Raw genomic sequence first — 16,191 nt, 5'->3', positions numbered from 1 at the left:
TATAGTCTTTTGAATGAAGTTCTATTGTTCTATTATTAAGTCCAATCGCATCTTCATATATCAACATTAACTGTCGTACATCGGCGTTAAGACCTTGTCAGAATGCGGTGAGTAATGCAGTCTCATTCCAGCCACTCGCAGCCATCAAGGCTCAAGCATTTCCTTAAAGTGGCCGAAGAAGGCTGAGAGTGATGTTTTTACTGGAGCGTTGGACTGCCACAGAGATCGAGCCCACTGAAGAGCGTGATCAGACAGCAGAGAGATGACAAACGCCACTCGGGCGCTATCGGTGAGACTGCATTTCAAAATAGAGTGAACAGTGTAGAATGAACGCGCTGTTACTCCATCAATGTTCAATAAATTTGTACCCTACAATACCCTACAATAAATTTGTACCCTTTATTGAACATCAATGTTCAATAAAGTTGTACCCTACCGATTTCAGTGCTATTAATTAAATGCATTTAATTAAAACATGATTTCTCTCATCTCCGATGGTTGCATCCTCAAATTTAAAAGTGTCCAGATGATCAAAATCCCCAGGGATTGTGGTCCATCACTTTATTTCTTCCAGTGAGCAGTTCTGCAGAAGAGCATTATGAAATATATTGTCTCTGTGGATAAATATTTCAAATGAACAAGGGAAATTAATTAGAGCTTACACATTCAGGAATAAATTAAATCATGAATCAAATAAATGTAATTAATTATCTGTTAGCTTATTGCAAACAGAAAATGACATGGGCCAGGCTGTCTGAGAGATGGAAAGCCGCTTTAAAGGGATAGTTTGCTGTTAATTTACTCACCTTCACAGTTTAACGCTGTTTGTTTACTACAGAGAGGGAAACTTTTCTTAGTTTGATGAACATTTTAACCATCTAAAGAACCATTTGTGGAATGGAAAGGTTCCGTGAATGTTGAAGTTTCTTCATGGAATCATCGATTCCAGTAAAGAACCTCTATTTTAAGAGAATAGGCTATAAGATAAAACCAACAAGTCGCATGAAAAAAAATCATGCAGTATTCATTTCACCTTTGGTAAGACTTGAGCATGTGGATCTCACAGGCTGTATCTGCGCAATCACAGGATGCTGAGCCTCACGAGTGCTTCTGAAGACGATAACGTTTCCCTTTGACATACAGTTGCTGTTTCGCTTCTGGCATCTGCATGCACACAACCGGCAATTCTTCCTCTGTATGCCGCCAACTCATTTCCCTTCATGAGCCTGTGAGACCTTCTCTGGCCTCCTCATCTGTGCACACCGGAAAAAAAGTGATTTTTTGTAAACAAACAAACAAACAATAAATAAATAAATAAAACAGTAAGTAGGCACTAGTTTTGATAGTTATAGTAGTTTATACTTAATAGTTTAATAGTAGTTTTTGGTGTAATTTTGTAACTTTAGTTAATTTCAGTTCTTAGCCATTGAATTCATTAACAGGAAACTTTGCTACAAATCAGGTTCTTTCCCCTGTGTTTTTCTGTATACACTACAAATAACCCCCTTATGTTCAAACTGGGGGGGACTGGTGTAAAACCATAGCCTTGTAACCTCAATACTGTGCCTCAAAACCACAATAATATGCACGGCCAGCGGATCTAAGAAAGCTAAAGAAAGCTTAAATAGTTTAATCAGCATTTTTCTGATTATATGCTGTTCATGCACTTTTTTTTTAATTAAATATAAAATATATTCAAGGCCAAAAGAATATGACTAACATTATCAAAGATTTAGAAAATAATGCCAGCAAATGACGCTGATGCAGCCAAGAAGTTCTATGAAGAGAGAGAGAGAGAGAGAGAGAGAGAGAAAAAAAATCTGTTAGCACTGTCATAAGTTGTTCAGATTGTGCAGCACCAGCTAATCTGTTTGAAATTCGTTGTCTTTGTTCCTGGGTCTCAAGAGGCCAAGTTTTGGCTGGATAGCATGGCCCATAACGGCTCTGGCATGGCCGTGTTAACCCCTGCTGGTGGGTTCTGTAACTACACCAAAAACTGGTCACAAAAAGGATCTTTCTCTATTGACAGTTATCCAGCATATCTGTGTATTCTCTTCATAAAAATCAAGTTATAATAAAATAAATAATTAAACCCAGAATGAGGCAATTTATAATGTAGGCTATAGCTTAAAATTTAAAAAACAAAAAACAAAAAAACAATGTCATAATGCCTTATAAAATGTGTTATACTTGTATTGTATAAAACGCTATATAAATAGGCTAAAGGTGACTTGAATTAGCATTAGGCTATTTATAAGTTCATAAGAGCTAGTACAGAAAAAAATCAAAAAATCAATAAATAAATCAAAATTCAAGATCGAAAACAAACTCAGTACCTCTATCAAACCGATTATACAAAGTTTGGTTATGGATTAAAATCTGAATTATACTGTAGTATGTCTTTGTGGAGAGAAAGGGCTGATATTTGTTTAAATCACCATCTCCGAACCGGGCTCAGAATGAGTTGGTGTTTTGAAATAGCATTTTATTAAATTAGCATTTATATAAAAAAATGTTTTATTAAATTCCGGCTGCGACAGACCACAGCGCCTCTTGAGGTAATGACGTGACACACGAAGCACAAGCTTCAAACCTCCCAGTGTTGCCAACTTTGCCATTTTGTTGCTAGATTTAGCAACTTTTCAGAATACTCTAGCCATCTTTTTATTCAAAAAGCACCTAGCAACAAATTTAGCTATTTTTAAAATTTCAGCAACTTTTGAAAGAAAAAAAGGAAACCACTGAACAGCTAGCTTGCCAAGCAGCACATCAGCCAGGAGAGAGCTATAGAAAGATGCCTTACAGTACACCATATTTTTATTGTTTAGCCTACCTTTATTTTACCAGGAAGACTCTCTTTTACAAGAGAAACCTGGCCAAGGTAGCAGCCATAAGACAACATTTTAAAATACAACAAGTACACTATAGAACAGAAATATTAGAACTTATCTTCTCAACAAAAACAATCACAAGCGTCCATTACCACTCTCTTTATAATGCCTGTAAATTCATCAGTAGACACAAATTTATCTAGTTTTAATCTTTTGCAAATTTTTTCATGCTGTTCAGATGGTGTGTGGTAGGAAAATTAAGTTTCCCCCAGTTCTATAAAAACTCAAGGTACATTAAAAAAAGCAAACACTTGGAAGAGCGTAGCTGGTAACTGCCAAAACTAAGACAAAGAAGGGTACAGAGATAAGCAGGAAGTTAACCTACATTACTTTATAGATAAAAAGTGCTGTTTTCTAAATGGTTAGTGATGTCCAATCTCATAAAGAATGCAATGGAGGGTACGGGATTTTGCATTTGTTATAAAACAAAATTGTTAAAAATATGTGAATTAACTTCATAATTGCAATTGTCTGTAACCCTTGGCAAAAATGTGTAATTTAAAACACTGTGAAAAATCAATACAGATAATCCCTTCATATTAACACAGTAGGCCTACAACTGTGCTCTATTTTTATGGACTTTTCTTAGAATGAAGCACACTAACTACCAATACACTGCTTAAAACTATAATTGTTCAAAATGTGTAGTTTTACTAGTTAATAAGAAAATACATAAAATGTAATTGTTCAAAAATGTGTAAATGTTCAATAATTCAATATTGTATTTAAAAATAAAAATATATGATCATAAAGATGTTGTTTATACTACTTTTACAAATAAAATGTTTGTTATTTTTTATGAACAAATCTAAATTAACATTTCAGATCATATTTTTTAAGTTTTTTTGCTGAGTGAACTTTTTTATTATGATTGCGAACAGTACAGAGATGACATTAATGATATACAACTTCATATACACAAAATTGTATCAACAATATGTTCAACGTCATCATATTTTTTATGTGTATTCTATGCAATAACACAGTTTTGCGTCATGGTTATGCAATGACGTCATCACTAATTACATCACAACTTCATTTAGCAACTTTTAGCAACAAAATCAACCCGCCTTTAGCAATTCATATAGTAATATGGTCCAAATGTCAGCAATTCCACTGGCTGAAATTATAATGCCTATAATAGACCTTAAATTAATAGAAGTAAAGAAACAGAATTGTGATCAAATAAATATATGAGTTAATCAATATATTGATCAGTTTGATACTGTACAATACAGTTATTTACAGATGGTTCAAAGAATCCAGAATCTAACAAAATAGGAGTAGCAGTAGTTATTCCACAACATGAAAAAAGAACATTAAGAAAGAACTCCAGATTATATATCTGTATTCACTTACTTACTTAGCTATTGTCATGGCCCTTCAGTGGGTAGAGGAATGACATACAAAGAAAGCAGTAATATGCTCAGATTCATTGGCAGCATTAAAGAGCATTCATTCTGGCCAAGTTGCAGACAAGATATTATTCTTGAAATAATGCAGTACATATATAGAATTCATAGTCAAGGCTACTGTTTCATTTATTTGGGTTCCAGCACATGTTGGAGTAGAAGGAAATGAGTTGGCAGATAAGTTTGCTAAAATCTCATTGAACATGGATAATATAGAAATTGACACAGCATCAGCAAAACAGAAGCAAAATCAATTATTAAGAAAGCTTTAATAAAATCATGGCAAAACATTTGGGATAAAGTTGGACAGACAATTATATACAGTAGTATCCAAAGGGAAGTAGGAATATGGAATAATGAAACTGGGTTAAACAGACGAGGATATTCAGTAATAATAAGATTCAGAATTGGACATACAGCCTTAAATTGAAATTTATAAAAAATTAAGAAGCATCCTAGTGGATTATGTAGGCACTGCGGATTGCATGAAACCGTAGAGCATGTCCTTCTGCACTGTGTAGAGCATAAAATAATAAAACGACTAATACTGGAAACAAAAGTAAAAGAAGGTGCAAACAACATGACTTTAGAGTATTGAGTAAACAGCAAAGAAATAAACATATTAGAATAGCTCTGATAAATTATTTAAAAGAAACAGGAGATTTTATAAGAATATATATATTTTTTAAAATATTTATTTATTTATTACGTTTTTTAACCCTAATCATTGATGCTCCACACTCCAGTTCAGTACGTGGCGGTAATGCACCATAAGCTGGTTTTCCAACCGCCAGTAAACATCACAAGAAGAAGAGCCTTACTTGCCTTAGTTGGTCACACTGAAACAACCATTGTGCTTAGAAGTCCAGCAAAATTCCTCAGCAGGTATGTAGGCTACTACTGTATCTTGATCCGTTATTCGGTGTTTACTATGTTTAATATAAATCTCTTTTCATACAATTGCCGTTCGGCTCGTGCGTGTTTGTTCTGTCAGAGAAAGAATAAGACTTAAGTGAGAAGCGCGAGACTTTCTATGAATCAAAAAATATTAACATTGAAACTTTAATTTGATTATTTACGCTGCTCATGTAGACGACAGGAATACAAATCGAATTTACAATCTGTAAAACCCTCCGACATTAAGGCGAGACACTACAGGTGAATAGGGATTTTTTTTAAATTAGAAGATATCACTGTGAAACTTCTCCAGTTTATTACTGGCATAAACATAAGAAAAAAATGTATTACAAGTTTTGAATAAATTTATGTTTTAATATGTAAATGAGGCCTTATATACTTAAATATATGCTCATTTGCATACATTTTCAAAAACAAAATCTGGAAATTGGAAAGGTCCAGGTTTAAAATTCTTGGTTCTATTTGTTGACATATTAGATGAAAGGGCTTTTACAGAGGGGATTCTGGATATCTTATTTTGTGCTTTAGTAAATTAGAGAATACTGACAATAGCCTTAAAAAATCTATTTTCGCCATGTTTTTTTGAGTAAAAGGACCTATAACTCAGGATAGGAATGATATATCAACAAATCCCTCTGTAAAAGCCTTCAGAATATAGATAGGAATAAAACTGTAAAGTTTGGTGTATATAAGTTCTGCTGAAGTGGAGATTTCTGACTCAGAGCAGGAGAAAAAACTCATTTTGAGAAAACGGCCTTTAAAGATATTTACTGTAATTGAAATCTATAGACGCAAATAGATAAAGTGCTATAAGATATACACTTAAAAATGTATTTTGGATGTTTTTTTTCCACCAGTCTGAAAAAACACTTTATGAAAAGTCAAAAAGTGCAAAATCTCAAAATTGACAGGTGCCTGAAAAAACAGTGTTTTTGCCTGTAGTGTCTCCCCTTAAGTATGATTTATTTGTAATTGGGGAAAAAAAAAAAAAAAAACCGTTAAATTGTAAAGTGCTCGTGATTCACTTAATTCATTCAGTTCAGCGGTAATTTTTTTTAAGGTGAGTATGGATTATTTTTTTGACACTGTGTGCAAACAACACTTGTTCAATAAATAGTTTACCCCAAAATAACATTTTTGTCGCTATTTAATCTCATGTAGTAAATGTTCTGTAGTTTTTTTTTTTTTTATTTTTTTTATGGAAATTGAGTGAACTTTTCCTTTAACCTATTTTAGTATTATTATGTATTGCTCTTGTATTGCTCTTGTTATGAATTGATTTGCCAATAACATTTTTTCCCTCCCATCCTCAGCCATGTCAACAAAAGAATCAAAGCCAAATCTCAGCCATTCCCAGGTTATGGAGATTATCAAACGAGTCTATGGTTTGACAGTGTCCATTATTCGATCGTTGCCCAGTTATGATGATCAGAACTTTTATGTAGCTCCCAGTGAGGGTGGAGAATATGTGTTAAAGATTATGAACTCAGCAGACAGTCACAACATCACTGTTATTGAGCTACAAACTCACTCAATGAACTTTTTACACCAAAGAGGCCTTCCTGTCCAGACCACTTTGCCCACTCTGACTGGCCAACTCATGAGCGTGGAAGAATTTGGTAAGAGTGTACCTGTCACTTATTAATTTCATTAAATATTAAGTCCATAAATGCACTAAGGCTCATTGTTAGTGGTTTGAAATGCCTGTTAAAGGTGAATAAACATTGACATTTTTTCAGAATGGTGTACTGAATGGTGTACTGTATGGACAACACTGAATGGATTTATTTTGAAAATCAAATGCTAATTTACAAATGTATTATTTTTTTTTCTGCTATCACAGATTGTGGTTTTGGCATGCAAAAATATTTAGTGCGCTTACTTACCTATCTGCCTGGCACTACCATAGCCAAAATTACCTGCAGTCCTCAGATCTTGTACGACGTTGGGAAAATGGCCGCCACATTGGATACAGAATTACTGCAAGTAAAATCTTTCATTCCATTCCATTGTTAAAGGAAAACTTTAACGCAAAAATGACAGCTCTTTCATTATTTGCACACCAAGTTATTTTGTTCATGGGCTGCATTTCCCAAAATCATCATAAGCCTAAAGCCCTGGCTATACTTAGTTTTTTGTGCGTACGCTAGTATACGCGCATAGTCGAACGCACAGCCTTGCGAAGCATACTTTATTCAACACATACTATATTATACTTACAGACAACAACATTGTCATAACGATCCCAGTTCACATGGATCTGCAAAATGATTAAAAGCACTGTATTATTCATGCCAGATCAGTAGTTGGCGATGTTCAGTCTATAGGTGCGTAGTTTTTCTTTACATGTAAAACCCATGTACTTGCACCGTTTTCACAACTTTTTTTGAAAGTTTTTGTAGTTAACACGTAGACAATAACGGTATCATTTTCAAAACCTTGCAATTTGAAAGTTTGAAAGCACGTTTTCAAAAGTTTGCATAAAATGTTTTTAGTTGAAAATGGTGTCGTGTAGATGGCTCCTTAGATGTTACCATTTTTCAGTGTAGATCGTAAAAACAGTTCAAATCATCTTAGAATTACGGGCTGTTGATTATAATTAGTGCTCTGCTGCAGTTATGTTATCGCAGTGCACACTTTAAAGCCAGATGTATTCTGATTGGCTGTCAATGTTTTTAGAGTTCTTTGCCTGGGAAAAAAAAAAAAATCGCTGTGAAAGTGATTTCAATGATATTGTTCCTCAGTGTCTTTATCGATATAGTTGTATTGTGGACTCTGCTATTTTCTTAAGAGTTAATGTGCGGTCACATTTAGTGATGCTTGGCAAAATTTCACTGGCGAAATGCTGTCTGTAGGTCTGCACAGGACTGTTTTTTTCGTCCCGCCTCCCAAAATCTGACCACAATGGCTGAATGTTCTCTCTGAAGGTGCACTCATGGCTAGGATGCAAAGAACATATCTTGCCAGGTTGCACAGGGCAGGGAACTGGGAACTGTGTGAACACGACCACTGCAGAATAGTGTTCACTTTATGTTAAGTGTTGTCAAAGGATGTCGGGAGTGGCTAGGCTATTGTCAGACCGCCCGCTCCCGGCCAAAGTACACCAGCGTTACTGACCGCTACTGCCTTTCATTCAGAAATTTAATTCCGCTCCGCAAGAAATCTGATCGGGTCCCGTGGTTCCTGCGGGAGAGCCGCGGAAATGCAGACCTCTAATGCAGTAATTCCAGTAGGACTGGTCTGACTACCATTTTTTGAGCTTCGAAGCTCGGTAGTAATCAGCACCGAATATTCGAAGCTTCGGCGGGACGGGGCTGAAGATATTCTTCTCTTTATTATAGGCATGTGTAACGAGTAGAAATATGGTGTGGCCCCTTTAAGAGCTGCGCGCTCCAGGTTGAACTGTGTCGAATGAATCGAGTATCGCATGTATGCGGGTTATTTCTGTTTTTCTGTTGCTATTTAAAGTTATTTTCTTTATTAAGTAACGCTGTGGACGCCGTAACATTTGTGACGGACAGTTACACGAGTTTCATGGGGAATAAAGCGCCAGTTGTGAAATGTCAGTCGCCTCTGTGAAGTCTGTCTGGTAACAATAACTCAAGCTAAGTGAGCTAACGTTATCCCTATTTGCTCCGAAGAGAACGCGTTACAGCACTAATCTCTGTGTGTCTGAGTAGCCTAACATTTTTCTGACAAACAAATCGCTCCCAAATCAGAAATTAGCAGCACAGTAATTACTGACACAGTAAAGGGTAGGCTATTTAAATAAAAGAAGAACGAAAAATAAATGAACGAACGGTAATAAATAAAGAACACGCCGTCCCAGTAAAATCTCAACAAGCTCCTATATTTCGCAGTATTCAGTTAGACTGATAATAATGGGTAAAAAGGCTAATATATTTTGTTTCTATGACAAAGCAGCGCAGCTTAACCCAAAATTCATGCAAAGTTCATGCAGTTGTGCGCTTCAGACAGAGAATACTCCAGCTGCAGGGAACACATTAGTAGGCTAAGAAGCAAATATATTTATTAAGTATAACAAGGTTGGGTTCCTTAAACTGTCCATCATATTAAAAATGGCTAGGTTATAAGATAATTGTAAAAAAGAGTATTGTATTTTGGGAGATTTTATATTGTAAACATTCAAGCTCAAATGAGAACAGTTTCGCGAGGGGGATGCCAGATGTGCAAAAAAACAAAAAACAAAAAAACAAACAAAAAAAAACAACACGAAATTCGAATCCCAAAATTGAAAATCGAATACCAACCGGTCCGTGTACCTTCGGATAATTTGTTTTCTCGTTTTTGTCTTCTAAATGGAAAAACGAAGAAACCATTCATCACATATTTGACCCTCCTCATGAGCATAAATAAACAAATCTCGAGTCGTTTTTTCATATTTTTATTTTTGTTTTCATCACACTTTGTTCTAATCCGCCAAATGGAAAAACAATAAAACCAAAATGGATAAACAGCTTGAATATTTGATCTATACATGGGCGGGAATAAAACACCCCTTTCCGCTGATTGGTCAACCAAAGATCAAGTCGCGTCATCAGTTCTTAGCTCGAACTCAGCTCCGCGCAACAGAATATAGTAGCCTATATCTATCCGATACATTTGTACGGATTATTACAGAGTTTATTGCAACTACATTTAATCTTGTTCTCATCAAACAGCCAGACTAATAAACAGATAGACAGAGTTTGTTTTGGCTTAACTGCAGCTCTAAGATAAAGTTTATCGAGCTAAAGTTTTTGATTGAATCACTTTCGTTGTAAAAGACATTAATTATTAACTTAGGGGACGCTTAAATGACACCTTTTTAACTGAAAACAGAACAGAAACAGAAACTTTTAATGCATTCTTGCCGTTCATTTACGTGTTTAAGGGTAGACTATGAAATAACACTTTGAACAATAAAGCCAGAGATGAATATATATTTTTATATTTATTGCCATCTATTACCATCATAAATTAATTAGTCAAATAAGGCTACCTTTTTTAAATAGCTATATCTTATTAAATATAGGCCTATGCCATCTTTAAATTTAAAATCTTAAATTTAGTCAATAAAATTAGAGTTTGACACTTTGTTTCAACCAAAGGCATCTTGCGCTGCAGAGGTGGCATAGCAGCATCTGAAGTTGCTTTTAGATTTATTTACACAATTTAATGCTGCTCAGAGAGGTCCGTAAATACATTCACACAGCAAATACATAATGCAATGACATTAATTTTGTTTTAAACAAAATGCTTTGAATACAGAAATATGAAATAAATTACAAGATGAAACGAATATGAAATATTGCCAGTAGGTGGCAGCAAGTCACTGTGTTAATGAATGAGTCATTTTATTCAATCGATTCGCTTGAAACGCTGATTCATTCAGTAATAAAAAGGCTGTATGGCTGGTGAATCACTCAACCGATTTGTTCAAAGACTCAGATTCATTCACGAATTCACTAGGCTACTCTGTGCGCCTTATGTTGCGAGTCGCACAATGATCTGTGACTTTGCTTTAGAAATGTAGCTGGCAGAAAAAATAAAACATTGTTTTGAGGGACATCAATTAATACTCAGTGTTAATGAAATAAACTCAAATTTTTTGTATTGCTCAAAACAACAGTCAGGACTGCTGATCTGCACTTGAACTTCACTACAATGTAACTACATTCTCTCTGCACTGTTCAGTGAGTCCTGCATTTTTGGCACACAGATTTCAAGAGTTGATCAGCTAAATAAAACAGGCGGTGTGCCAAATAGGTAGGCTAGGGGTAGTTGTGACAGCAGATGCAACGTAAATTAATTAATATTTAATATGATAAACTAATTCCACCGCACTCAAATTTATGTGTAGGCAGAAGAAAGCTAGGTGCCCCTGTAGGGTTTTTGTCGAGCCATTCTTTAATCTGGTTGTTTGATGAGAAATAGACCTAGATGAAATGTCCGAGTTAAGAATCCATACAACTGTAACTGATGAACAATTCTGTTGCGCAGAACTGAGAAAGAACTGCTGACAGCAGCTTGATCTTCACTGTAAATACATTCTCTTCATGCTGTCCAGTGCGTCGCGCAGCTCCAGCAGAGATTTTTAGAGTTGGTCAGCTAAATAAAACAGCGGGGTGCCAAATACATAGGCTAGGAGTAGTTGTGAGAGCAGATGCCACGTAAATGAATATTTAATACGATAAATTAGTATTTCACGGTACGCGAATTTATGTGTACACAGAAGAAAGCTCTGTCTAGGCTCTGCCCTGGCACGGGTTGTGTCGAGCCATTAGTCTGGCTGTTTGATGAGAACGAGATTAAATGTAGTTGCAATAAACTCTGTAATAATCTGTACAAATGTATCGGATAGATATAGGCTACTATATGCTGTTGCGCGGAGCTGAGTTCGAGCTAAGAACTGATGACGCGACTTGATCTTTGGTTGACCAATCAGCGGAAAGGGGTGTTTTATTCCCGCCCACGTATAGATAGAATATTCAAGCTGTTTATCCATTTTGGTTTTATTGTTTTTCCATTTGGCGGATTAGAACAAAGTGTGATAAAAACAAAAATAAAATGATGAAAAAACGACTCGAAATTTGTTTATTTACGCTCATGAGGAGGGTCAAATATGTGATAAATGAATGGTTTCTTTTAGAAGACAAAAACGAGAAAACAAATTATCCGAAGGTACACAGACCCCAACCTACCAAACGAATATTCGAATATTCTGGTCCAGCCCTACATTCCAGTAGGAATCCACACAATTGGCAGTTTCGCAGGCTAAAAGTTTCCCCACGCATGTTTAACTCATTTAACGTGAATAATAACAGAAAGCTGCTTGGTTTGAAAGTGACATTCAATGGGAGCTATGCTTCAATTATTACTACACTATTGACAATGGATCTTTTTTGCTGCAATTTTGCTAATGTGACCACTAGTGTTGTCAAAAGTACCGGTACTTCGGTACCAAGTCGGTACTGAAATTTTGAAAATGTGACGATACCAGCATTTTGGTAATCTGGGTATATTCGGCACCCACTGATAGGACTGTGCCAGTATTTTATGTGAATATGACACGAGTGAAGCACAGAGCTTTGTTTACAGAAGAAATAGGCTAGTTAACAATTAAATGCGACATAGCAGCCATGGAAACATTTTGGTTCATGCCGAATAAGAGAGGTACGAGAGTCCATACTTTTAAGCTTTGTCGGCTTTTTTGCTGAGTTCTGTTTCTTTACCCAAATAAACGTTTCTTCCTTTTGTTCGCTTTTAATTAGGCCTATTATATTCACATTCTTTACTGTGGTAAAGTAGAAAAAACACTGTATGACAGAAACCTTTTTTCTTGCACGTCAATTTCTATTTAACACAGTTTGTGCTTATTATACTTTATAAGGCACGTCTAGTTTATTTGTAAAGTGCGTTTCACACACGCCGGTGATTTTTACTTTCGCTTTCTCTGGCAGCGCAAAATTAAACATAGCCTGAATGTCTGAAGATAAAACTAGCTCTTCAGGCCTTTTACAATAAGTGTCAGTTGCTTGTAACATCAGGAGATAACATGAAGATATTATTAAAGAGAAATGGTCTCTTTCCTGCTCGTGTCCCACATCCCTCTCAAAGTGCAGAGCGGCTGTATGACGCATCTTTGTGTGGAAATAAAAAAAGAATGTTTTTTAGGATAATATTTAACTTTGTTATTATTTAGGTTACCATTATTTAATGATATTTATTTCATAGTTTTACAGGCTGTAGTGTGTCGTTTCACTGAAGGAATAGCTAAAATAAACACGCACGTTTGTTTCAAAATGGATGTTTGAGCATTTGTTTATTTAGGCCTATTTTTTTTTATATTTCAAAATTTATTTTATTGAGGTATACTGTATATACACACAAACGTACATACACACACACACGCTCCAAATATTTATATGTATGATAACCATCATATTTAATGTTTTTAAAAATAGGCTAGTTAAATAAAAGAGTAAAATAGTTCCAACAGATTTTCCTGTGGTACTAAAATTGGTACCGAGAACCGTAAAATTTTACTGGTATTGGTACCGACTACTTGAATTTTGGTACCGTGACAACACTAGTGACCACACCTTTTAAAACCTTATGGTTATAGTTATCATTATTGGTGTGAAAAGGCCTTTTTTGTTTTTTTATTTATTTATTTATTTTTTCCTGAGGTTTCTCAGTATTTAAGCATTTGTTTTTGTCTCTTTTTTTCATGTAAAGATGGAGCATCCAAACATCACTGCCCTTCAGAGAGAAAATTTTATATGGAATCTCACCAGCATTCCACTCTTAAATCAGTATATTCATGTGATGGATGGGGATCCTGTACAAAAGGTTGTTAAAGCCGTTATTGAGCAGTACCAGATCCAAGTCATGCCAAAGCTACTATTGTTTCGCAAGTGTAAGACATTATTTTAATTTAGATTATTTAACTCAGAAGTCATCACAGTCATATAACATTTTTTTTATTGCATTACAGGCATTAACCATGGAGACTTCAATGACCACAATCTCTTGGTGAAACCTGATGGACCCTCAAAGTACAAGATCTCTGGGATTCTTGATTTTTCAGACATGAGCTGTGGTTATTTTATATTTGAGCTAGCCATAACTATCATGTACATGATGATTGAGAATCCCAATCCGGTCGATGTCGGAGGGCCAGTGGTGGCGGGATGGGAAAGTGTTTTTCCTCTTAGTGAGGCAGAAAGAGACTCGCTGTATTTGCTGGTTCTGTGTCGGTTCTGCCAGTCCCTGGTTCTGGCCCGGCATGCTGTGATGCAGCAGCCAGAGAATGAGGAGTACTTGATGACCACCGCCAGGACAGGTGTGCGGCACCTCTGCCGTCTTTGGGAGCTGGGTAAAGAGGAAGTGGAAAAAATATGGTTCCAGAGTGCTGCGCAGTTCAGCCAACCTTGACTGAGCATTGAAGCACAACAGCTTGCTCCAAAAAATATGCAATAAACCCAAAACTATCAACTTTCAAATTCTATTAACTTTTTTCCATGGAAGACAAACAGTGACATTTTAAATAATGTTCTGTATTAAACAGCCATCAACAAGGAAATATTCATTATCACAGTTAGTTTAAGCCCTCTAATTTGATTGGTCAACTGGAGTTCCAAACTTTGTTTTTGCTCTTTTTGCTTAATGATTTGCTTGAAAAGTGAGTTTTTCCAGTATGAGTTAAACCATGACCTTTCAATAATATTTGAGCTGTGCCATAAAAAAAGACCTTTGACCAATCAGATAAAACGCTGCAGTCGTTCAGAATGTTGGTAACCAAAGAGTTGATGGGCCCCATTGACTTCCATAGTATTTTTAAATAATGACAGAATTTTCATTTTTGGGTAAACTACCCTTTTAATAAAGCAGCAGATTTTTAATAGGGGAAAGTTTTTATCACCCAGTTCCCAGTATTTTGCATCTGTAATCTTATTCTGTGCCTTCATTTAATTCAAGAATAAATAACCCAAACGAAAGTATTTTCTACAAAACAGGACATTATTAATACTGCACAATTCAGAGAGTATGATCCCATAAGTATTATGTATGTACCACATATCATAATGATGGAATGTAACAAAAGGCCCCATAAACTTTAAGGGACTGCCTAGTCTAAGCTTACTGCTCAAGATATGAATAAACTGCTGACTGCAGCGTTTTATCTGATTGGTCAAAGGTCTTTTTTTTATGGCACAGCTCAAGTATTATTGAAAGGTCATGGTTTAGTTCATACTGAAAAACTCACTTTTCAAGCAAAATATTAAGCAAAAAGAACAAGAACAAAGATTTTGGAACTCCGGTTGACCAATTAAATTAGAGGGCTTAAACTAACTGATAATGAACAATATTTTCCTTGTTGATGGCTGATTAATACAGAACTTATGAAAAACATGATCATAAAGGTCTTCTAATCTTCAAATCCATTTCAGTTGGTTTAATGGGTTACCAGGGAACACTTATTAATAAAATGTACCACATTGAAAGTTGCTTTGGATAAAAATAAAATGGAATTACTAGATACTGACCAATCAAGCACACAAATTAAATGTCATATCAAACATCACACAATTGTCCAGATGTTGGTCTGTTGTTGGGAGGAGTGAAGAAATATCGGTTACACTTTATTTTAAGCTGTCTGTGTTACAGTGTAATTATATGTATTGAAGTAATGAGTAATAACAATTAACTACATGTACTTACTATAGGGTTAGGTTTAGGGTTTAGCTTAGGGTTAGTCGCATGCAATTATACATAATTTATAGTTATTACTACAGTAACTACATATAATATGTGTAACAAGGACACTGTAAAATAAAGTGTTACTGAAATGTATCTAAATACTGAACCCATTACCACAAAAAAAAATAAAAATAAAAATCATGCTGCTGAGATGCCAAGAAAAGCTTTACAAGCAACAATCCTTCAGTAATACAGTATACATACATATTCTCTCTACTGTGCAACAAAGTAGTTTTCACTTCCTGTGGTCTCCATTTTTATTGTTTGGTAGAGTGCATCTATAGTCAGTCAATTACTTATATGGTTCCAAAGCATCTGTTCATCACCTATGATGTCTGCTGCATGTTTTCTTGTTGTTTGCTTGCTTTGGAACTGAAAAGTGAGCAGATGGCATAGAGGAAACATGTATTGCCATATCACATAACAGATCATGTGCATATGAATGAAAAATGGACAGAACTGGGCTTAAATTACACTGATGGTGTTTCTTTTGATTAGCCCGTGTACATCTCAGTTAAAAACAAAAACAAACTAACAATAAAATTGAACATTGTCAGTTATACACATTATGATATATTGCCCTCTGTAATTGGGATAGTAAAGACAAAATTGCTCTTTTATAGCTGTGGAGTCCTCCAGCGTGATAGCGTCTGAAGCACTTATTGAACTAGTCCAATCTCGATTGGTGTTGCGTGATGATGTCA

The 16,191-nt window shown here is 35.4% G+C and overlaps 1 protein-coding gene across 1 annotated transcript; it reads left to right on the top strand.

Moving 5' to 3' along the window:
- The first annotated feature begins 5,046 nt into the window (after positions 1-5,046).
- On the top strand, positions 5,047-15,311 carry hykk.2 (hydroxylysine kinase, tandem duplicate 2). The gene is made up of 5 exons (XM_051910528.1): positions 5,047-5,188; positions 6,535-6,840; positions 7,065-7,207; positions 13,463-13,643; positions 13,722-15,311. The coding sequence occupies exons 2-5, from the start codon at positions 6,537-6,539 to the stop codon at positions 14,159-14,161; spliced, it is 1,068 nt and encodes a 355-aa protein (XP_051766488.1). The 5' UTR covers positions 5,047-5,188; positions 6,535-6,536; the 3' UTR covers positions 14,162-15,311.
- The last annotated feature ends 880 nt before the right edge of the window (positions 15,312-16,191 follow it).

This window comes from Ctenopharyngodon idella, chromosome 10 (assembly GCF_019924925.1).
Source record: "Ctenopharyngodon idella isolate HZGC_01 chromosome 10, HZGC01, whole genome shotgun sequence".
Lineage (NCBI taxonomy): Eukaryota > Metazoa > Chordata > Actinopteri > Cypriniformes > Xenocyprididae > Ctenopharyngodon > Ctenopharyngodon idella.
This window is presented reverse-complemented; position numbering and strand designations above follow the sequence as displayed.